The sequence below is a fragment of the Pteropus vampyrus genome, unplaced genomic scaffold (assembly GCF_000151845.1).
Source record: "Pteropus vampyrus isolate Shadow unplaced genomic scaffold, Pvam_2.0 Scaffold2, whole genome shotgun sequence".
Lineage (NCBI taxonomy): Eukaryota > Metazoa > Chordata > Mammalia > Chiroptera > Pteropodidae > Pteropus > Pteropus vampyrus.
In genome coordinates, this window is record NW_011888783.1 from 25060719 (window position 1) to 25084638 (window position 23920).

The 23920-nt window shown below is 33.4% G+C and overlaps 1 protein-coding gene and 1 pseudogene across 1 annotated transcript in view; one reads left to right on the forward strand and one right to left on the reverse strand.

The window, feature by feature from the left end:
* The window catches only part of KCNH7 (potassium voltage-gated channel subfamily H member 7), a 415423-nt gene that overhangs the window by 289715 nt on the left and 101788 nt on the right, over positions 1-23920 (forward strand). Inside the window, exons 4-6 of the mRNA XM_011358452.1 lie at positions 7669-8097; positions 12995-13015; positions 20986-21200. Of these exons, the coding sequence (XP_011356754.1) occupies positions 7669-8097; positions 12995-13015; positions 20986-21200 (665 nt within the window). The remainder of the gene's footprint in view (positions 1-7668; positions 8098-12994; positions 13016-20985; positions 21201-23920) is intronic.
* LOC111739974 lies at positions 10241-10359 on the reverse strand (annotated as a pseudogene).

The window sequence follows — 23920 nt, forward strand, 5'->3', positions numbered from 1 at the left end:
TACTAAAATAATAGTTTGAATTACTTTAAAAATTTCGACTAAAGCTAAGTCTGCACACACAAAATATAGCTGGTAATTTAGGAAATTATCTAGCTAATTTAAGCCATTAAAAATGTATTCATATGCTTTGGATTCAATATTCTGAATAATTGAAACATAAAATACATATTTGTCTGAACAGCTACATTACTCTTTAAATTTGTATCTCAATTTTCAGACCTCAAGCTAAGAAACAAAATTTTTTGTTGTATAGTTGGTTTGTAAAAAGATATTCACAGTGTTTTTACTATTCTCCGTTGGAGCTAAAAGTCATTCTTTAATTCAAAGATGAAGAGCTGCTATAGTAATATAGTTTCCCACTCAGGGAACATTACTGTAGAAACAATCTATTATTCAACTGAATTTAATTAAAGGTTTTACAACGTAACTAATGTTTACTATTATCATGTGTTTGCAAGTTTCCTCTTTTTAAAGATTAAATTTGACATAGAAAAAGAACCATGACATGGTTGCTAAAAGAAATCTGAGAAGAGTTTAGTCATAGGTTGCAATCAACTTTATACCATGTTTTCCCCTAGGATTTGGGCAAATTATATTTATAAGAACAAAAAAATTTCTAGTAGTTGAAAAATACTGTGCATTATCCTTTCATTAACAATGAATGTTAATGACCACTTAAATCAGCATATCTACACCAGAGCCCTCATGTGCATATCACTTGGAAGATTTTGTTACTTAGCAACCCCCAAAGCAGGCACAGTCCCTATTCATACAGCATTCGGGTAGCTGGTGTTTGTGCCATTTGTCTTTAGAATTCTCCATGAAGAATGTCCCTGTCAATGATAACTTGATAACTATGTGATAATTAACATGTTATTACTTTAACACAACTTGAATGGATTCTTTAACTTGGCATTTGAAAATGGAAGAAATCAGTCAAAGAGAAACAACAAAAAAATCAGTTTTGGTAAATCATTCATTGATTTATTAAGCAGTTATCATGTAGAAACCTAATTAAGTATATATAACATTGATGTGTTTGCTTTCATTTCCAATTCCTCTTCAGTGAGGAATTACAACCTTGAGTGACTAAAAGCAGTCCACCTGTCCTGTCTCTGCCTAATCTCCCCATCCTTTCCTCTCATGATGACCCAGCCCAGTTAGAAACAGTGTCTCTCAGACATCATCAGCCTTGTGAACCTGTTCCAGAAGCTCTCTGTGCTGCAGCTCCTGCGATTGTCCTCATGCGTGTGGCAGCCTTAACTTCCCCTGTCCTCCACATACATGAGTTCTGCACTACTGAATCAGGACTCACATTGCTTCAAGATTCCAGTTTCGTCCTATACTTATTATATATACTTATCATAAGATCTCGCTTTTTCTCTGGTATCTCTCGCCCTAAGAAGTGTCTCACTAACCTTAGTCTTCCAAGGCATGACAGACCACATCTGCTCTTTTAAAGAGTCTCATATTTAGCTTCAGGTTTACTAGGTCAGTGTACTCCCTTGTGATCTTGCATTGTCACTAACACCAGAACCTGTACTAGCTGCACTGCCCTATCTGTCACCCACTAGTCAAATTAGCCAGGTCAGTACTATGTTCACGTGTCGTGATGTTTTTTCCCAGTTTCTTATCTACTGCCTTCTTTGACAATAGTCTGGGTTGCTCTGGCAGCCCATGGGTAACACTGTAAAGCCCCTCATATAGCTAGGAGTAGGAAAGACTTATCCTTGCCGGGTACCTCTATGGAAATATTTTCCTAAAAATAAAAGGCAGATATTTTATCTTCCTGTTTCTCCCATCAAATTTGATCTGTTGCTCTCTTTGACTCAGATTACAGTCATGATTCTCTGCACATATAGAGTTATATGATTAGAGAAAAATCTCACAATAATTTTAAGGCTTTCAATTTAAGTGTCAAACTTGTGAATATCCTGATTTTAGAAAGGTATATTGACATTAATTCATAAATCCTTATTTTGTTTAGTAAAAGTTGATGGTACACTTAATTTAGATTATGGTGGTTTTTTGTTTTGTTTTTTTTTCAGACCCCAAACTGGCTATCCTTCCCTCTCTATCCTGGACACTGTGCCCCTCAGCGATACTTACCTCAGGGCTGAGACAGCCCTGTTGCTGGAATAGCTTCTGCTGAGGGTGCACAGCTCTGCCCTTTCCTGGGAATTGTCAGAGGCAGGGAACTGCCTGACCCAAGGTTATAACCCTTCTCATGGCGGCTGTAGCCAGTAAGGAGCTGATGCAAGGGTACAAAGATCAGATACCCTAGCTTCAATTTGGCATAAATCTAAAGGGCTGTCAAGCTCTAGAGCTCAAGGAGGACTTGCTGAAGCTTCGATTTTATTTTCATAACAGTTTACCTTCCTCTGCCCAATCCTGTCTTCCTCTCTTCCTTATGGGCATGTCTCCTGAGAACACTCCCCATGAAACTTTATGAACAGTCTGCTTTCAGGGATCTAATCTGAGATGCTTCTCACCACCCTCCCAATCCTTTATGAGGAAAAGTATCTTTATTCATGGTCTAATAGCATCCCCCACTTCACTCCCCCCTGCCACACACACACACACACACACACACACACAGAGACACAGACACACATATGCCCTCTCCTTACCCCACTATCTTTAAGTTGTATGATTGCTTAAATGTAAGTTTCTCTTTACTTTTCAGTCCATAAGCAGAATCAAGCAAGAGTAAAATTCTTCTAATTTATATTTAACAGGGTGTTAGTAGTAATATTATTAGATAATAACAATTCTAAGAGTTTGTAAAAATTATGAGAAATTGAACCAAGAATATTTTAGAGAATTAGTAGTTATGATATAATTCAATGATTAAGAATATATGAAAGATTTTCAAAGATATTTGTTTTTCTGCAAGAAATATTGTTTCTAACATTCCTTGGTATATTCATAAGTTAGAAAAATTGTTTGAGCTTAAATTGGCACAATAATTTTCTTCCAAACTCTAGTAGATGAGAACTAGCTCTCAGGGGGCAAGGGGTTGGGGGTGGGGGGAGAGAAAGAGAGAGAGAGAGAGAAGGAGAGAAGGTAACAATTCAGATTGATAAGGTCTTCTCATTTGGAAAAATGTAGTAAAACCATTTTCTAAAGTTTCATTATCCCAGAAGAGAGAGTAGCAATGTAGTTGTGAGCATTCTAATATTATGAGAACTGTGATTAGCACAAAGATATGAGCAAAATAAGTCAAAACTGTAAGAAATATATTGAGTCAATTAATCCTAAGGGATCCTAGAGGAAGTTAATGAAAGGGTTTTGGTTGGGGGATGGGGTTTTGTTATTCAAGCTCTGAGATCATATACAAAAATTGTCTATATTTATTTAGGTGAAAAAGTTATGACTCTCAGTAGATTCTCAGGTGAATATTTATGGTCTGAGAAAACACAAAACCTTGGGTAAAACTAAAATTAAATCAGAGAAACTTCTGCTTTATTCCAGCTTTACCCTGATTTTCTATTTGGCCTTGAGCCTAATATTTCACATCTTTACATATTTGCTTAAAGTCATAATTTTAGGCTTTTCAAAGAGAAAGACAATGAGAATATTGTTGTGTCTTCTTGGTCAAGAAATAAAAACTCTTAGTTAAACATGACACAAGATGCATGAAAATGCAACTTTCAAATTTATATTCAGCAGCTTCACAAAAGTAGCATGTCTGGTAATAGTTACTTATAAGTTTATATATGTTAGAAACTATATACTCTCTTAAATAAAAGTGGTCTATTTAAACAAAATCATGTTTATGTAAGTAATTTATAAATACTTATAATTATTTGGGAGAATATGTAAAAAAACCCTTATTCTGCTGTTCGTATTTCAGATTTTTTGAATACTTTAGTAAATAAGCTAACCAGTAACTATTCTAGTTATTCAAGTTAGAATACAAATATAGTAAAATATGGAGACTTAACTTACAAGAGTATTTTTCAGTGTTAAGAACCATAACAGGATTATACTCATTTATGTTTTATGTTTCATGTCCAAAAGTGCTAGCATTAAGCAAAATTCTCAATATGTATTCTTTCTGGATGAACTGCAGTTAGATAACTAAATCTTTAATGCAATATAACATGGTCATATTAACCTAGTGATGCAGAAAAGACCATCTGTACCACCTTGGATGTGACTAAACTATAGGAGCAAATTAAATGCCTTATGTGGTCATTAATTTAAGAAAGTCACTGAATTGTATTTAAAGGAAGAGGATAATGTAACTGAGGAAAAATGAATAAAAGCCTGTATTGACCTTCAGTGCATTGCAATAAGCTTACAGAATTGATTTGTAAACTGCTTTATAATTCAATTTAACGTGCATTAAGAACTAATCAAATGACTTGGATGCAGTTCACTAATTTTTAACTTGGCAATTTATTTGAGCTTATAAAAGTTGTTAGAATTATGTAAGAATGCTTGTAAAACAGTTACTGTAATCTACTGTTAGTCTTATTTGCATAGATTGATTAATCTTATCTACATTTTATTAATCCAGAGTTTAATGCTGAGCATATTTGGGCTTCGTCTATGCATTGTGTCATGTCTTTTACTGTAAAGATAAATTTTATTGCAATTATATTTAACACTGTTAATTTTAGTCCACAATTGAAAACTTACAATAATAAATTAACCTGCTTAATTCTAAAATTTTCTGTAATGAGTATGTTACAGAAAATTCACTAGATCATAAGAAGTTTGAAAACACTTTTGTGTGTGTTCTACGATCTGAATAGAGCAATTAATAACCTCTGGAAAAAAGATGAAATTAATGATAATAGTTACATTAGGCATATAATTCTTGGTATACAGTTCACCATTTCCATGAGCTACTGAGTTCAACTCAGTCTCTCCTTTTTGGTAAATATGGGAGTTTTTGGTAAATAGTTTCAGGAGGCTAAAATTCTCTAATTAAATTGGTCAGAGCACTTAAATTTTCTAGTTTTTCTACAGTAAAAATTAAAGTACATTATCATTTTAGAATCTGCTTGTGGAAATTAATTTACCATGCTCAAACATTCTGTCGGAGCGGGGTTCGGGTGAGCAAAACAGACAGGAGCCCTTCAATGAAGCCTGAAGTCCACTAGAGGGGCAAAATGTTAATAAGAGAGTCAACAAGTATATAACCAGTAACTGTGTTGAAAGTTTTGAAGGGGGTGCTGATCTAGTTCAGAAGGAAGGAATTGCTTCCCAAAGGAAATAACTTTGCAGCTAAAACCTAAAGGATGTGCTAAGTAGGAAGAGTAAAATGCGGCAAACACAAGGAAGTCTTGAAAGAAGCACAGGCCTCCAAAGGAATCAGAAAGTCCATGTGGCTGAATCCTAGAGGGCAAGACAAAAAAGATGAAGCTGCAGAGTGGGGATAGAGGTGTCTTCATCGAAAGCAGGAAGTTACTGGGAGCAGTGAAGAATTAAACATTAGTCTACATGATCAAAAGTAAATTTTTTAAGATGAAAAATATTTTTAAAGGATGAACAATATGATGCAATGTGGAAAGTGATTTACATCCTATTCCAAGAAATCAGATGAACCAATAGTAGCTTAGACAAAAGTGAGAGCAGTGGAGATGAGAGAAGTAAAAATAATTATTATTAATGATTATCATTAAAAAGATATTCCAGAAGTGAAATGAACACAATTAGGGGATTGATCGAATATAGGGGATGGAGGTGAGAGAACAGTAACTAGCATGGCCCTCAAGTCTCAGGCTTATATGATTAAATGGATTATGATGTCATTCACTGAAAAAAAAAAGGGGAGGGAGGGAAGGGGCTGGACTTGGAGAGATAAATCATGAGATTGAGTTTACTATGAGATTTGGAGATGTCTTTAGGAATTCTAAACGATATTGGTGAGGCCATTAGATATGCAAGTTTAGAACTAAGAGAAAAGGTCTGGGATGGTTTATGAGTCAGTAGATTAAAGATAGAATTGAAAATATGTGTGTACATGAGACCATCCACTAGAAGAGTGTATTCCAATAAAATGCAGAAAAGTTCATGACTAACTAGAAGAGAAACTATAATTGTATAGGCATGGGATATGTGGACCTAGACTACTGTGTTGGCAGTAGAAATTAGATAATGTATTTTATGGATGATTACTAGAAAAGCTTTGAATTATACAATAGTGTTTGGCTGCTTTCTCTCATCGTTTTATTTCTTTTAGGAGTAGAAGTTTTATCTTATTAGTTTTCCTAAAATTATTGTAAAAGAATACATGCTTTTGTAACAAACAATAGAGATATACAAAGAAGAATGCAATACATTATACATCCCCTACTTCCAAACCCACTTAGCCAATCGACATTAAAAATTTAGAGTCTGTTCCTCCACATCTTTCTTTACTGTCATACAACTTACATGGACAAACATAGGCTTTTATTATATTTAATGAAATAGTGTCATCATAAATACATTAGGCCGAAACTTGTGTTTTCTCTTAACACTATATTTGAATAACCTTCTAATCAAAACATACATATTCTTGTTTTTAAAGAATATAATAAGATTTCAAACTATAAAAATGCTATAATTTATTCAGCCATTCTTCATCTAATGGGTATTCAGATTGTGTCTAGTTTTTGTGCCTTGTAATATTCTATAAATGGAATTGCTGAGTCAAATGAAAAGTGTATTTTTTCACTTTAATAGATATAAGATGACTTTCCAAAGAATTTGTAGCAATTTGCAATCCCACCAATAGAGTGTCAGAACGCTCTCCAACATTCTTTGCCAGCACTAGATGATATGCTTCTTTTTCATTTATTGCTAAATTAAGAGTGGAAAATAATATACTCTTAATTTGTGTTTTTACTACCAGTGACCTTATGTGTTTATTAGCCAATATTTTAATTTTATTGTCTACCCTTTCATATTTATATTTAGTAGCACCTTCTAAATATCTCCCACTCTGAGATATGTATAACATTTCCTGCCACATTCTCAAGTTTCAGACCAAAAAATAATAATAATAAAGAAAAAGAAATTCCTGTCTTTACCATACTTCTCTCTCTGAAACCAAAAGGCTTGTGAAAATTCCAAATAGAAGGAGGAATGTCTCACACACAGTTGACCCCGCTTTTTCTATCCACATTCAACTCACAATATTATCCAATAAAAACCTTCTAGATATGTCAGGTCAACTCCTTACTCCCACCTCTTTCCCTTTCCTCTTACTTTCAATACAATAACGCTCCCTCCCTCAGCCACACACGCATGTGCGATTATCTTCCTGTGTCTGTCCTTTTCATATATGGTGCCCCACCGCTTCTTTTCCTTTCTAAATTGTGCTCCATCCTTCAAACTGCCTTAAAGAATGGATGTATAGTAGATATATGTTTTTAATTTACCAAAACAGCCTCGTGTCATTAAAATAATGCTTTCATGTCACTGGAGTATATCTACTCACCAAAAACATGGTAAAATTACTATTTTCTTGACTTATATGATAATTTATATTGGTTCCTGGGAAATTTTTTGCAATATCTCTCATTCCAACTGTAAATTAATTGTATTGATTAATAACTACTTTTACATGATATTTAAATATGAGTCGACAATGTTCATTTTTTGGTTTGTTTGTTTTAAGGGATATATCCTTTGTCTCATAATAATGTTATTTCCTGTCTCTACTTGTAGGGAAACTTTTTGGGTTCAAATTCCCTGGTCTGAGAGTTCTCACTTACAGAAAGCAGTCCTTACCACAAGAGGACCCCGATGTGGTAGTAATTGATTCATCTAAACACAGTGATGATTCAGTAGCCATGAAGCACTTTAAGTCTCCTACAAAAGAAAGCTGCAGCCCCTCTGAAGCAGATGATACAAAAGCTTTGATACAGCCCAGCAAATGTTCCCCCTTAGTGAATATATCTGGACCTCTTGACCATTCTTCTCCCAAAAGGCAGTGGGACCGACTCTACCCTGATATGCTGCAGTCAAGTTCCCAGCTGACTCATTCCAGATCAAAGGAAAGCATTTGTAGTATACGAAGGGCTTCTTCAGTTCATGATATTGAAGGATTCAGTGTCCACCCCAAGAACATATTTAGAGACCGACATGCCAGTGAAGGTATGTTTGAGTTTTTTTTAAATATGAAAATATAAATTAATAGGTAATAAAAAGTAATTTCCACATTGTTTTTTTTTAATTATTATTACAACATTAATCCTTATGCCTTAAGGAAAGAAACGTGAGTAAAGGCTATTAAAAGTATGAGTTCTACATTCAGAGTTGTTAACTGGTTTCCTCTTTGAACCCTAGTGAATAATTTGTTTTTTTTCTGGTTTCTATATCTGTGTTTCTAAAATGATATGATAACTATTTTCTGCCTACTTTATGGCATGTTAATGAATTAATGCCTAATATAAGATGGCCTCTAGGTCATATGCCACTATCTTCTCAAGCATAGTTAATTTGGCTACATTTACCAAGCAGTAAAGCTATGGACAGAAACAGTGACGTGCCATCACAAGACTATTTTACTGACTAACTCTTTCCAAAAGAAGAGGTGTATGAAATTCACATAGTGAGTTATCAGAAAGCTATAAAGTGATTAGGAGCAGGGAGAGAAATAGGTAGGAGAAAGACGAAGGTTTGGGGAACAAAACAAAAGCAAAAACAAACAAACAAAAAACAAAACCTGAAAGTCTTGATCTCAACCAAAAATAGTTTGAAAAGCAAAGTCAGAATTCATTTATTTCTCCCTGGCTTCTTCTTGTTCACATTCTCATATCAGCTAATAGTAAAAGTAGAGATTCATAAAAGGTAATGACAAAAACTATTCATCATTAACACAATAATGGATAACGCTTGTTGAATATTTACTATGTGAGAGGCAATGTAACTGCTTGACACACATTTAATTCTCATAACAACCTTATGAGTTAGGAACTACTATTAAGTTCCATTTTATAGATGAGGAAACTGAGGTATAGATATGCTAAATAAACAACTGGCACAAGGTTATAGAGTGCTAGAGCTGGCCTTCAAACTCAGGACTGACAGTCTCCAAAGTCCACAGTCAATTCATGCAGTTTTCCTTCCCTAACTGCTCAGAAAAACCTTGCTGCAGAGGGGGTCTACTGAGGCACTGAACTTTCTTCAGAGGGTCCATGATTCAGAGTGCCTCTTGCATGGGTGTATTAGTTCCACATTTCTGAACACTATAGCTTTGGTTTCTTGAGAGACTCGCTGTCCTTTTTGTGGTATTCATTCCTTCAAGTGCCCGTCATCACCCATGTTGCCGTTGCTAGTTTTCTTTTTAAAACGTAAATCCAATCACAAGGCTCCTGAGTGTAGGGTACTAGGCACTTCACCTGCTAGTCACAGTTATTTTCCAAGCCTCATTCCAAGCCTAGTCTCTGCAAGACTCCCTCCCCTCCTATCTACTCTATTCTAAAACTGTGCAAATCTAATTGCCTTTTTCCAAAAATATGTTATTCATTTCTTTGTTTCATTACCTTGTTCTGCCAGGAATACTCTTTCCAACTTTGTTCCTCTTCAAAGTACTACTCATAGCCATCAGAACCCATTTCCCTTGCCCAAACCGGAGGAATTAAATAATTTTACACTTGAGTGTGCAAAACAGTGTTTACATATATATATATACATATATATATATGATAGCATTTAATACATTCTACATTATATGCTTGTCTGTCATTCCTATTAGATATGCAAGCTAATAATTATGTTGCTATGAGCTCCTCCAGCACAGATCTGGTATAGTTAACTCTTCAGCACTAGTATCCAGAATAATTACCTAATTCATGGCAGAAACTCAATAAAATATTGGTGTAAAATTGAGATGACCGTGCTCATGAAATATGTTCCAAAATCACATACATCAGGAAATAACAAGTTACCTGCTCCATAATGTTCTAAAATTTAAACCAGAATCTAAGGATTGAATCATGTGGAGATCTTTATTTAAAGAGCAAGTGAAGTAGAGAAGGCAGAAGAGGTGAAAGAAAATGAATTTGCAGGAAAAAATTTAAAGAGAAAAATCAATATCACAGAAATAGAAGGAACAGTTTAATAGTTTTCTATATGATACTTTTGAGAAACTGTAAAAGAACAATTAGCACATGCATTTTCTTTCTTTCTTTCTTTTTTTTTTTTTTTTTTTAGGTGAGGCAACCCTTGGTTGACCTCACAGATTGCAAGGAACTTGTCAGCTTACAATCCCTTATTTTTTATTTTTCATTTTTTATGCCTACAGCTCTTGGTCTTCCTAGATGGTCTCCCATCCAAGTACTAACCAGGCCCGACCCTGCTTCGCTTCCGAGATCAGACAGGATCAGGCTTGTTCAGGGTGGCATGGCCGTAGACAGCACATGCATTTTCATCTGTAGTCCAAAGAAGGCTAAAAGGAGAAAGAAATAAAATCAGGGATAATTTTCAAACTGGACAATTATCTAGGACCCTATGCCACATAGTGATTGCATGCTCAATATTTCCTGAATGAATGAGAGCTCTGAATTTTGATCTTTGAGCAATGAATCCTACGGCTAAACAACTACAAATTCAACATGGTGATTTAAATGACCAACATATGTTTTAGTTAGTTAATCCAGTTAGTTCAGTGATCTTTAGAAATTACATCAACTTTTCAGAGATTGGCCTTATTGCTTAGAAAGAACCTGAGTTAGAGCATAATAACATTCAGAAACAATAAATTTGAATATCAATTGATACATAATCAGCTCATTATACAGACACAGACTTAGCCTGTGATTGGACAGTGGTGTAGAGTAGGTTAGATCAGATTTCATGATTTAACTTTATTTTTTTTAATTTTATGTAACCTCTATTTAGTACACAGTTATTAATACAATTATGGGAAAGGATGATTTAATATATTTGGATTTCTCAGCATGGGTTCCATACAAGGACACGAAGTGTTGAGATTATTCTCAATTTTTTCCCACCACCCTAGTTATGTTATTTTCAAAAAAAAAGTGTCACTTCTTGCAGACACTACAATTAATGTCTGGCTATCGATTGATAAATTCATTGAGCATTTTGTACACTTTAGAATAATTTTAGCTACAAAATCATTGGTTAGCATAGGAGAAACCACACTTCCTAAGGCTATATTTAATATATTTTAGAAACTGAACCAATAAAGGAAAATGGAAAAATTTTTTAACCGATTTTAGTTTTATGAATCCATGTAACTGCTTAACAGGTTAAATCCCACATGTACCAGATTTTGAATTCATATTGTTGTCTCCTATTTGAAGAAGAGAAATGTCCTCCTATATAGTCTAACTTTACAGAACTTTAAATAATTTGCAAATACGTTAGTGCATAATATTTTACATTATCCTTTTATTTAATCTACATTATCAAGTACTTTAGAATTGTACTTCTCAAACCATTGTGGTGAAGGACCAGAATTTTTATCTACTCCATCATAGAACAATATACTTGTAAATACAATAAAAATGCACTACTAGAAAAATGAAATTTATAAAATAGACATATAAAATACAAACCCCAATTGTTTTATTATTAAATTGAAAGATGTAAAACTACTCTGCCAAACTGCTCCAAGACTCTAAATGCTTACCCTAATTTCTGTATTTATACTGTCATAGAGGAATAACAAGCAAATCTAGCTAGCACCAGCACACAGACCACATGCTCTGCCTTAGAATATCAAAGCAGCATTAACTATATAATGTAACTTTTTTTTTTTTTTTTTTTGAAATTTGCAAATTTTTATTTATAATTTCCATCTTTGGTGAGTAGAATTATAATCTTTAACTTCTTGAAAGCAACTGTTCCTTTACTAATGATTTTTGGATGCTGCTTCTGATAGAGAGAATTAATTCTGTGTAATGTGGTCTTTTCCACAATCCTTATTTGCTTTTTATGGTTCCTCAAAGAGAGTAGAGAGTTGTCATCTAAGGTCACAGTTTTATTGTGCATCTCTGTCCAAGGCAATGTCTACACTAGCAATTCAATATACCACGCTATTGCAATTGCTTCAGTTGTAAGCTTTGAAACAATTATAATATATCCCAAGATTTTAAATATGCACAGTATTAGCAGAGATGTCAACAAATGTTGAACAGATTTTTCAAATCTTGGATATATTTGAATGGTTTTGACATGACTTCATTTATTTTAAGCTTGTTTGTTTCAAAACTAGTAATGCATATTTTGTTAGTAGCAAATATGTAACAAAGAGTCTGATTGCTAACCACAAAATAAATTTGAAAATATTTTATTCTGAGATTAGAAAACAGCCCATTTTAATATAAACAAATTTTCTAAATATTCTAGATATTATACTGTATATTATGACAACATAAATTTTAAAATTTTACATTACCTTTAAATGGTCAAATGTTTCACTGATTTCTTACAATTATTTTTGCATAAGATGACTCTTTCACAATTTGGTATTTTCAAAATATACATTGAAGAACATTTATGGGAAGGGCAATTAATACCTTTGTAATTAATAGAAAGTTGGTTTATAAAGTAAACTGTTATCTTAGAAACATTTTTTCTAATTAACATACTAAGTGAAATTATATCCCCCCAAATTACTTAATGTGAAAAATGTTGTGCAGTCTTTCTTTGTGACTGATGGTTGAAGCAACACTCAAATTGGCTTCTGACAAGATTGAAAGATTTATCACAACTGCAGGCAGTTGAGGATCTCTTTCTCCAAACAGTCATAATTATAAAATCTGTATCTTGGAATCCATTTAAATTAAGCGAGATGAATGTTGTACATATTTGAACATGAATGCTTATGATAGCAAATATTATTTTTAACGCAGGCATTTTAGTTGGTTGAATAGTAAAAATGTTGTTAATTTCAAAGATAAATTTTCAATCATTACATCTTGTTTTCTCTGTTTTTACAGAGGTAATTCAATGTATATAACATAATTTTAGTTTTCTTTTTATATTTCTCTCTTTTTCCATCCTTATGTGCTCAAAACAGACAATGGTCGCAATATTAAAGGTAATGTACAAACTCAAATTTCATCATCTGATGTTCAAGATGCCCCTTTACTTGGCATGTTAACTTGCCTGCTGTATGCCCTGTTCAATGCAACATCATGCTGCCCTTAGCTAGTCCAGGTGCCTGGTGGAGACATCATGGCTTGATTTTGTTGAAGACCTTGTTACTTTCTCAGTCGTGTCACCAAAAAGATTATGAACTCCTTTTTCTTGCAAGAAGTATAAGCCTAGGTTGACACTGGACACTTCCTAAATACTTAAATTGCTCGGAAAGATACAAATACCAAGCTAAATATATTCCAGTGTAAAAGAGGCACATAAGCCTATTTCAGCCAAAAAAGAATTTTTTTGAGTACAAGATTAAATAAAATAGCAAAATGCTACATGACAGCATCACTTCACTTGTTCCTCTTTTGTTTCCTTAAAACTAGTTTCACGTTCCTGGATGGCAGGGGGTATGGTTTTAAGCTTACTGTTAGTAGTAAACTGTACATGCATGATAGTCATTTTCTATTTTTCTATATTACATAGCAATCATTTTTAATTGTGTCCTATATTAGTCTGAAATCACTGGCATGACCTACAGCTACTGTAGAGTATTGTTAAACTGGGTAATACCTCTAAATAAATATGGATTTGGCTAAAAATGTGAAATTCGTTTCTGTTTTTCTACTATATCATAGTAGATACAAGGAATCACAGAATATAATAATCACATATTTTCATTAAATGGAAAACTTTTGGGAGCTGTCTTTTAACATAGGCCATGCAGACTGCTGTGGGTATGCATATGGTGACAGTGACTCATTTTGTGCATGTGTGTTGCATGAACGCGTCTCCACCAGTAACCATCATTACTTAGAATTCACTATTTTGGCCTTTCCTATGTCACTGCTATTCTGATCACTGCAACGTTTTACATATTGATTTCTCAATCACTTCTTTAATTAATTCAGAGCTAGTAATAGTTATGAATTAATAGCACTAGAAACTAAAGATGTTTTCTGATCAGCAGCCCAGCATAATTTGAAAATAAGGGAAATTGTGGCAACTTCTCATTCCAATTTTATTTTGTAAGCATTTCAAAAAAGGTCTGTGCAGGTGACCTCCAGTAGTGGGATGGGATTTCATGTACATGGTTATTCTGTTCTTGGCCTGTCTACTGAAATTTCTAAAAGGAAGCAAATTAGTGTCAGCTGTAGGTGGTGATTTGAGTTGATATAATTCAGAACATAACCTTAGGAAACAGAAAACAGACAACTCTCACCAGGTTGCCTCAGTGAAATTAGGCTGGATTTAGCATTTAACAATTAGCAATAAATGATTAGAATTTAATTTTCTGATGATCTTTTAAATTCAGTGAGAAATTAATCTAATTTTTCTCAATAAATAGAAAACTGAGCTTGCTTATTTTCTAAACTAGTAGTTCACATAGTTGTCATTCAGATTATAGTAATTTTATTTTTGTCTCATAAACTAATCTATTTAACCTCCAACCCTTTTCCTCAACTCCCATGTTTAAATAGCAATAGTCTTTGAATAAAAATGAATTATAAAAGTCAGAATTTATAATTAAGAAACTCTAAATCATTGTAGAGAATTTTCACATATTAATATTTATGAAGTTAAACTCCCAGATTAGATGAAAACAAGTGACAATTTAATAAAAATTTAATATATCTGTGCCCTCCAAAGTCTTCATTATTTGTTCAGGCTCTGATTTTGGAAACTATTTAAAAAAAATATTTAAGTGTCTGGCTCCTTAAAATTTTCATAGAGCAATTAATATACTAATTAGGTATAGGACAATACATTAACTGTGTTTTCTATTTTTTTATTTTTTGGCTTTATTTCTAAACCACATTTAAATTTAAAAATTAAAAAAAAATAAAAGACAAATTTCTAGATTTGTTTATATACAAATGCATAGTTTTTTTCAACCTCTAACCCAACCAAAATTAATTCTTTATGAAAATAAAATAAACAACTTAGGAATATACTTGGAAGGGTTTCAAGATGATCTGGTTTATTCCCCTCAGGCAAGGATATTGTCTGAATTCCTTTGTTCAGGTAGTAGAGGAATCTCTATCTGCAGAGAAGCCCATTCTTTAACTTTCTTGGGAAATCTATTTTTACTGCCTGTTATGCAAAGAGCTAACCTAAATTCTTCTTGCTGAAATGTAATTTATTTCCCTTCATCTATCCTGAGTGGGGCAGAGATACTAGCTGGCTACTTCTAATCTGGATGCATTATCACAGTATACAAACAGTAAACTGGTACTCAATCTTTCTTCTAAATGGAATAATTTCCATTTAACCCTTTTTCTTGGGATCAATTTTATTCCTTTTTAATAAATTATCTTAGCACTCTGACTCTTTAGACTTCAGAGATCAAAAAAGTGTAACCCATTATGAAAGAGTGAAAAAGTTAATTCAAATAAGTTGCATATGCTATTTATTTATGTGTGCATATCATATTTTTTAACAACTTCTCCAATGTGTGAGAGGTGAAACTAATCCTACTTTAATCACTCATAAGCTGATTATCACATCAAACTTAGTAGTTTTTCTGCTTATTCCTCTTCCCAAGTCATTAATAAAAACGAACCTCTTACCTTACTTAGTAAATAAGCATGAATATAATTTCACCTTTTTATCGATTCCATCTCCTTATTATCTCAATGACAATGGTATGTTCAGTTTCTAACTTGCCCAAGAATCTGACAATGAGTCAGAAACAAAACTACTCTCAAGATTCATTACAGCTTTTACCTTCTCTCTAGGCACAAAAACTGTCAGACTCACAAAAGAAATTAATTGTTCTAATATAACTGTTTCTTATAAGGTACATTGGCCATTATTGAATATTTGTGATCTTATAAGAATTTGCAAGTTGATTTTCAATAGTGAAGGTTTTCTTCTATAAATTATTATATATGTCATGCACTAAAACAAACAAATATGGATATTGACTACAAATAATTTGATGATTACTTCTTATCTTTCCAGTGTTAAAATAAGCCCTTATGCTTATCAACTGTTCTTTTACAAAATCCTATTACTAAATATAGCACTTGCATTTTCCTTAATGTTGTTACTTTAGAAATTTAGGTTTTATTAAACTTTAGCAATATAAACTCAGTGCCCTAAGAAATATTGTATAAACAACTAATAATTTGAAAACAACATTAATCTTTTTTTATTTCCTTCTCTCTTGTCCCATTTGGTCCTCAAGAGCAATGATCTTAAAAACAAAAACAAAACAAAAAAAACCCTAGCATTCTTTAAAAAATTATCAGATGTCGTTAGCTATATTTCCAGCACTATCTAAAAGAATATATTCTCCTTTAGTATCCTATAACTCATGATAAATTTAAATGGACTCATCATAAAAATTTTAAATATCTTTAATCTAAAATTCTTCCTAGTTGTTGCTTTAGCCTCTAGCTCGACCTCTAAATGCAGGGTATTTCTTTGTAGCTGGAACCTGGCCTACTTTACATTTAATCAGACACCTATGATATGCTAGAGCTTTATACAGCTGTTGGTTTAGTTTTCTTGGTTACCTGTTTACCATCTCCTCCTAGTATATTGGAAAATTTAATCCGGTCATCCCTTTTGCAAATGTTTCTCTAAAAACCATTAAGTCCTCCTATATACTTTTGAGTTTTAATTTCCTTTCTATTGAATTTGATATTTCCCGTTATTTCTGCCCATTTATTTTCTTTAAATTGATTTAACTTTGTTTTTCAGGTTATTCTCCTTTCTTTCATTAGAATCCTAAATCCCATCTGTTCATGATCACTCTCAGGGAGGCTGCTTTTCACCTTTAAATCCTCAACCAAGGCCTCTCTGAATATAGATCTAGGAGGTAGGAAAAAACCTGTATTCTGATTTCTAGTCCTTCATTCTTATTCTCTTTTGGACTCATATTCTGTCTGCTTCAGTTTACAATTGGTGACATAATGATATTGGTAATACCTATCTTAATTAAAGTGTTGAAAAATTTTTAATTAAAATTTTGATAGGTTTTAGAGGAACCTAAGCCAACACTGACCATCTCACAGATTCAAAGAGACTTCTGCGTATAAGCATCTTCCAAATCAGTGGAAAGTGCGTAATGATCTTTGATATTCAGGATAAAATAGATTGTAAACATTGGATATAAGGAGCATGCACAAATTATTTTAAGTAATATTTTAAGTTCTGCTAAATTCTTTAAATGTACAGATTTAAAAGGAAACCTAGATTAAATTTCTAATGCTGAATTAAAAAAAAAAAATAGAACAACAGTTTAGAAATGTTTTCTACCAGTAAATAAGAGAAGCTAAAATACAGACTTGGGTGACATTGTAAATTCTGAAGCCAAATCTGATGATAACATGTATCGACCAGTGATTTCTCAGTCCTGTCAGACCCTACGTCCCTTGTTTCAACAAAGATTTTGTTATACTCATTTTACTATCCTAAAATTACATTCAGAGATATTTTATCTTATTTCTAAAAGAGCAAAATGATTCCTTAACTGTAATATAAAGAAGAGATTAAAGGAAAATAGTTTATAATAAAATGATATTTCTCTAATATGTTATTGTTCAAATATAACTACACTAGAAGACATAATGCAATAATTAGACATAAGAAAAAAATGGTTTAAGTGCATTAAAGGCATAAGAAAACAATACATATAAGTACTGAATAAAATGATAGAGCAGAAGTATGAGTGGATAACAAAATAAAAACCTCTATTGGAATAAATAGTAACATATCAGATTTATTTATATATGAAATTGAAAAGTAGGTAAAACCAAAATTGAATTATGAATAATTACCAAGATAAAGTGGGGAGAAAATAAGAAAGTATAGTATTCTAACAAATGAACTGGCCTTTTCTTTTGTGAATAATGTTAATATGATTCCTTATGTTGTAACATGCAATATTAATAAATTATGCAGAAGAAAGAAATCCCAGTAAATGTCAGGACATATATTTATCCTCCAACAATTAAAAAAAAAAGACCTTGCCAAAGATATTCCTTCATAAGTAATGGGAACTAGAAGATGGTTTGGAGGAAGAAATGGCAATCAGGACATCCTGAAGTTGTGGGAGATACCTAGGGAGTGGCTAGGGTGATATTGAAAACCAACAGGCCATCCCAAGACAGATCATTTCAAATGTTTAGTTTTTACCACATACATTTTTTTTATTATGTCACATATCATTTTACATATATAGAAGAACCATAATATGAAATATTTTAAAAGTAATTTTATGAACGATTTTAGTGTGATTCCTATAAGTCTCTCCAAATTTTTAAAAAAAAAAGATACAAATCTCTTACACATTGGCACATGACAGCTACAAACACAGACTATATCTGAAGTCTGAAATTTTGTATTGGCAATAAATGCTACAAGGAGAGTAGTTCCAGGAAATATGATTTTACGAAAATGCTGAACAATTTCTTGTAAAGTTCTGAATAAAACAATGTAAAAACTTTCCCTCTAAATTGTCGTTGTAGCTCTGGAAAGTTCAATGTATATTAAAATCATGTTAAAAGTACATAGTACTCTTTATATGTGAAAGAGTTAGGTTCAAGGTTCAGATCATTATAAACAAGATTTTTACCTACATGAATGCCCATTGGGACAATTTTTCAAGGTAAGAGAATAGCTGCCTCCCATCACTGTGACAAATAAAAATGCCCCACAAATGCCCCTATGGTGAAGTGCTGTCATAGTTGAGAGCACTTATCCATAAGTGTAACCAATACAGTGAAGTTTATTGGAACTGGTCAAAAGGATGATCAAAGTATATTTAACAGTGCTTTCTGCCTTAACGGCATAGGTGATCCCATGTTTTACCCAGTTTTTTAAACAACTTTGTAGTCAATCTGCTACAAAATTTCAACATATAGAAAGATGATAGAGAAAAATAATTGAAAGATGAGCTAAAAGGTTTTAAACACGCTTTAACTTTATACCTTGGCTCAACTTTCTTTAATCTCTTGTCAGTATTGCTGTGAGCAGTAAAATTGCCTAAGGAGTGAAAATATAATGTTAGAGTCGAGGACAAAAACAATATGAAGAAATCTGAACTCCTAGAATGCTTTACAAATTTTAAATATTAAGATATAGGCCTGGAATGTGGCCATAGAATGATGTAAAAAAGGAAACACTATTTTGGATATGTTCCGAAAATAAAGTAGTAGTGTGTGGTAGAGACCTGGAAAGTGGAATTTCTGTCAGAGTCCTACCTAAAGACTCGATTAATTTGGTACCGCTTTTGGCTCTTACTTCTGTCCTTGTCATATGAGTAGAAAAGAGAGTGAGAATCTATATGTAAATGAGAACGCACTGGGCAGTAAATGTAGAGAGAGCTCAATGACATTTTTTACCTAGGTGAACTTGGTCATCATCATGGATAAAACCCAGGGACTGATTAGAAATGCACCTCAAGAAATACAGTATTTGCTACATAGATAATTCTTTTAAAATCATTTTGAACTTTTATAATAATTAAACATAAACTTTTATAAATAAATATAGTGTGATTTTTCTCGAGGTAACTATGAACTAAGTGATGAGTATTTTTTCTCAGTGCTATATTTGATCTGCGTTGATTATTGTGGTCCAAAATAAACAATCTATAAATCTATGTCTTCCTCGCTTGGTGCATAAAGTTCCTTGTGATCCCTAAACTGCATTCATTTCATTCTGAACAAGGGAAAAAAAATAAGGCAAAATGTGTTGACTAGCAAGTTTCTTCACGCAGTTTGTATTTTTTTAAGCACTCTCTGAGGCAGAAAGATAATGACTGTAAAATACTCATGGGCTCAGGATTCTGTTAAAATTCTTCCTAATGATAATTTTTAAGATATGCATAATGGTAAAAGTAACATCACCCATTGTACCAGAAACTCTGGAGCATTTCCTGACTCTTCATAAACAACAGAGAAAAGAATATGTAGCTAGTCACTGTACTTATCCTCAACAAAGTGGAGGCCAGGAGTCTTGGCACCTTGCCAAATTACCTTCGTAACTATGACCAGGGTTGGTCAAAGCAACGAACTTCCAGATAAAAGATGAATAAGTTCTGGGGCTCTAATGTGCAACATGGTTAAACAAAGGGAAAAAGAAAAGAAATAACAATGTACTACCAATCCCAGATATGTCCTTGTACTTAGCAATGGTCACTTCAATCGTAAGCTATGTTTGCCACCACATTCTTCTGGTATGACTTTTATTTTTTTATTGTTTCTCAAAAAGTGGTCAGCCAAATCTAAATGAAAGAAAAAGATGTAAATGAATGGAATGATTTTAAAATCCCACACAGGATCCTAGAGTTTTTAATAGAGTCTACGAAAAAAATTGCCATTCTCAGTCTTATCTGAAGTTCCTCCATCTGGGCTTAACACTTCTGGAAGCTCTGCAAAACATCTCATATAGGTAATAGAAGATATGAAGAACACAGCTGGCCTGTTATTTGTCATGACACAGAGAGGAGAATAATAGAAATTGGAGCAGGGTAGACAGCCCATTCAGAAATTTCATGGCCAACATGATTTTAACCATAGGCAAGTCCTTCCTTGAATAATCCCTGGGTAATAAAAAGAAAATCTTGGGAAACTTTGAAGGTAGAATTTAGCCAATGATAGAGAGTGGAGATTTTTTTGTTTTGTTTTGTTTTTTTATTCTAGCATATAATGAAAGAAACGGAATAATTGCTAAAGCCACCATCTGCTCTCTGGGTGGACACCTGGGACCCCATCTTATCCTCAGATTCTCATATGCCGCTCCATGAGGCAAACGGTGACCCTAAACCTTGTGTTCATGTATCAGCTAGCTGAATATAGTCACACCTGAATCAGGGTCACATTGGTCCATGGATCACTAGCTGGTCACTCAGGACCATCTCTCTCTTCTACTTCTCCTGATACTGCTTTTACAAATACTTTCCAATTTTTTTAGGGCCTTTTAATCATATCAAGTCAAGCCTCCTGGGATCCACATCGGATTCAAACCTCAACAAATACAGCACCATTAACAAGATTCCACAGCTCACTCTGAATTTTTCAGATGTCAAAACTGAAAAAAAGAATACATCCCCTCCTTCTTCTGATAAAACCATTATTGCACCCAAGGTTAAAGATCGAACACACAATGTGACAGAAAAAGTTACCCAGGTAGGACATGATTTTACTATCAATTTCTGTTTTAAGGTTCTTTCTGCACTACAAAACACATTTTTTTTCCTGTGAATGACTATCAAGAGAGGTAAGCCATTTATTTGCACTCCAGTTTATCTTGACATGCTGGAAGACCCACACAAATAAATAAAACTATAGATTGTAATTTTTGTCTATTACAAGACTAAGCAAAAATGGGCCAACTTGGTATCGTTGTTCTCTTTGTTGTAGAGGTGGCTAACCTGCTATTCATCATGTTTGGACATTTATTGTTTTGCTGCCAACTCTTGCATTATTAAAGTGTGTGTGTTTCTTTCTATTATAATAGATGTGTCTATTGAAGCTTTAGGTAACTAATTGGTATTTACTCTTAACTGCAACCTTCTTTTTTACGCTTCCCCAACTAAGTAGAGTCAGATAAGTCAGCTGACTTGGGAAAAAGAGCTGTCTGAAATGATGAAAAGTCAGAGGAAAACAGTATGTTTCCCAGTGACAATATTTTATTGTTTTCAAACAAATAATGCATTGAACTAGGATAAAAAGGTATTGTCTAGCAGGAGTCACACTTTAAAGAATATGAAAAAATGTTTTGTATTTATTATATCAAAATACCAAACAAAGCAGTTCCTAGCTTTTGCTTACAATGCACTTATATTGTTGGGAATTTGTGACTCTAAAATTTGTATCAAGAAAACAGTTTTTTTTTATAAGCAAGTTTATTTAGTAAATTTGCTTAGCAAATCTTTTCATAAACTGTCACAATACAGAGGTAGACTAGACCCCAATCTCTATTCTAAGCACTGAAGAATTTGAATTAATGAAGTTTTTCTATAATTATAATCACTAACAGCAACAGTATAGTGGTTTATAAATAACCTCTTCTGAATGGGCTGACAGCAATGTAAAAACCATGAGCCACTGTAAATAGACCTGAGCAGTCTTTTTTTATTTGAGATGGGAAATTATACATGCCATAGTCTAATATATTTTGATATTTATGTAGTAACGAGGCTTTCTACCCTGGGCATTTTGTTCTTCTTAGTAAACTGGGCTTAACAGTGGTAAGTGGATAGTTTACTGTATTAGCATTATTTTGATAGCTTTTAATTTTACTTGCAATTGTTTTCACGTTAAAAATTATATTACTTGTAGACAGTAACCATCATGTGGCTAGGTAGAAATTAAGAGATTTTAGAAATTGCACAGGAGACTGGTTGCAGATACTAAGGTTAGGGCCCCGGCAGTGGCTTAAGTGAGTAGAACAGTCAAGGTAGCACAGTACGAGTGGGAACTACAGGGAATTGTAGAGTGCAGGGCTGCTCTAAAGATGGCTGCCTCTAAGCTCCAGGCAACTGTGGACATGCAGGAATGCTTAACCAATGTTTCCAAATCTTTCCATTTTTTTTTTAAAGCTGGAAATCCAAAATTTATGATAAACTTAATTTCTAAAAGTCAGCAAACTAATTCAAAATGCTTTTTTAGGCCAAACAAAACATACCTTAAGTCCTACGGGCAGCCAAGTGTGATCCTTACAGAGCTTTCATGTTCTTGATCCACTCTAGGGCCCACCCAGTCCTTACCACTGTGCCAGGAGAGGGTGATGAACATGTGGATTAGCTATCAAACTGGGTAGTAAGTGATGTTTAAGAACATAACTTGGAGTCACATATGCTTGTGTTTTCTGTCTACGTCATTCATTGTGTATTATGAAAAGAAGTGCCATTTATTTTGTGACATTGAGGCAAGTTTTAACGATGACAAAAGTCCAAAAGTTTTTTCTCAGTGTTGATATAAGAATGAAATAGAATAGTGTATAGGAAGTATTCGTCACAATGCTAAGTATCCAACAGTTAATGTCAGCCATTATTCTGTCTATTAATAGTCTTGTATGACTTCTCCCTGCTCCCTCACCATCTCTGCAGGATCCTTTTATCCTTATATCGCCAGGACCCAGTAGGACAACTGGCAGAGCAGAGTTCATTGAAATATTTATTGAAGGAAGGAAGGAAGAGACAGAGAGAGGGAGAGAAGGAGAAAGGAAGGAAGGGAGAAAGGAAAGGAAGGAGAAGTTAGCTAAGTGGACAAGAGAAGGGATGAGAATCTCAGAGAAAACAAAGAACAAAGTTGTAGAGGCACAAAAGTCCATGTGTCTTATGAGAACAAGTGGTTTCCTGGGCCAGGGAAAAACTAGGCTGGCAGGGGCTTGTAACAGTAGGGGAGCTGCTGAAACTTTTCCCTCTATATGGTTCTTTACTACCTTTTTCACATAAGTGCCTTGGGGATCTGAGTAAAATGCACAGCAGCTATCAAAAGCATTATTTTAAGGTCTCAAGCTTTCTCTTTAAATACATGTGACTTTTATATTTAGCTCCATAATATTACAATATTTGTTTTAACATTTAAAAAAATATATATTTAAATCACTTACCTCTGAGGGAAACTGTGACCCACAAAAAGGCCTCATACTATTCCTACAGCTTCTCATACTTCACCCAAATCATGAAATACCCCTCCTCACAATCTCCAAAGTACCCCAATTGGATAAGTGTGGTGCAGGCAAAAAACCTTTTAAAGATATTGGAAGATTAGAATTGGATTTTGTTTTATAAAGAATCACTTTTCTCTCTTTCTTTTTTGTAACAGTGTGAAAAATACAGTGATGGGAAGGAGATTCTGGAGACAGCTAGATCATTTAAGTGTCTGGCTATGGTTCTGGC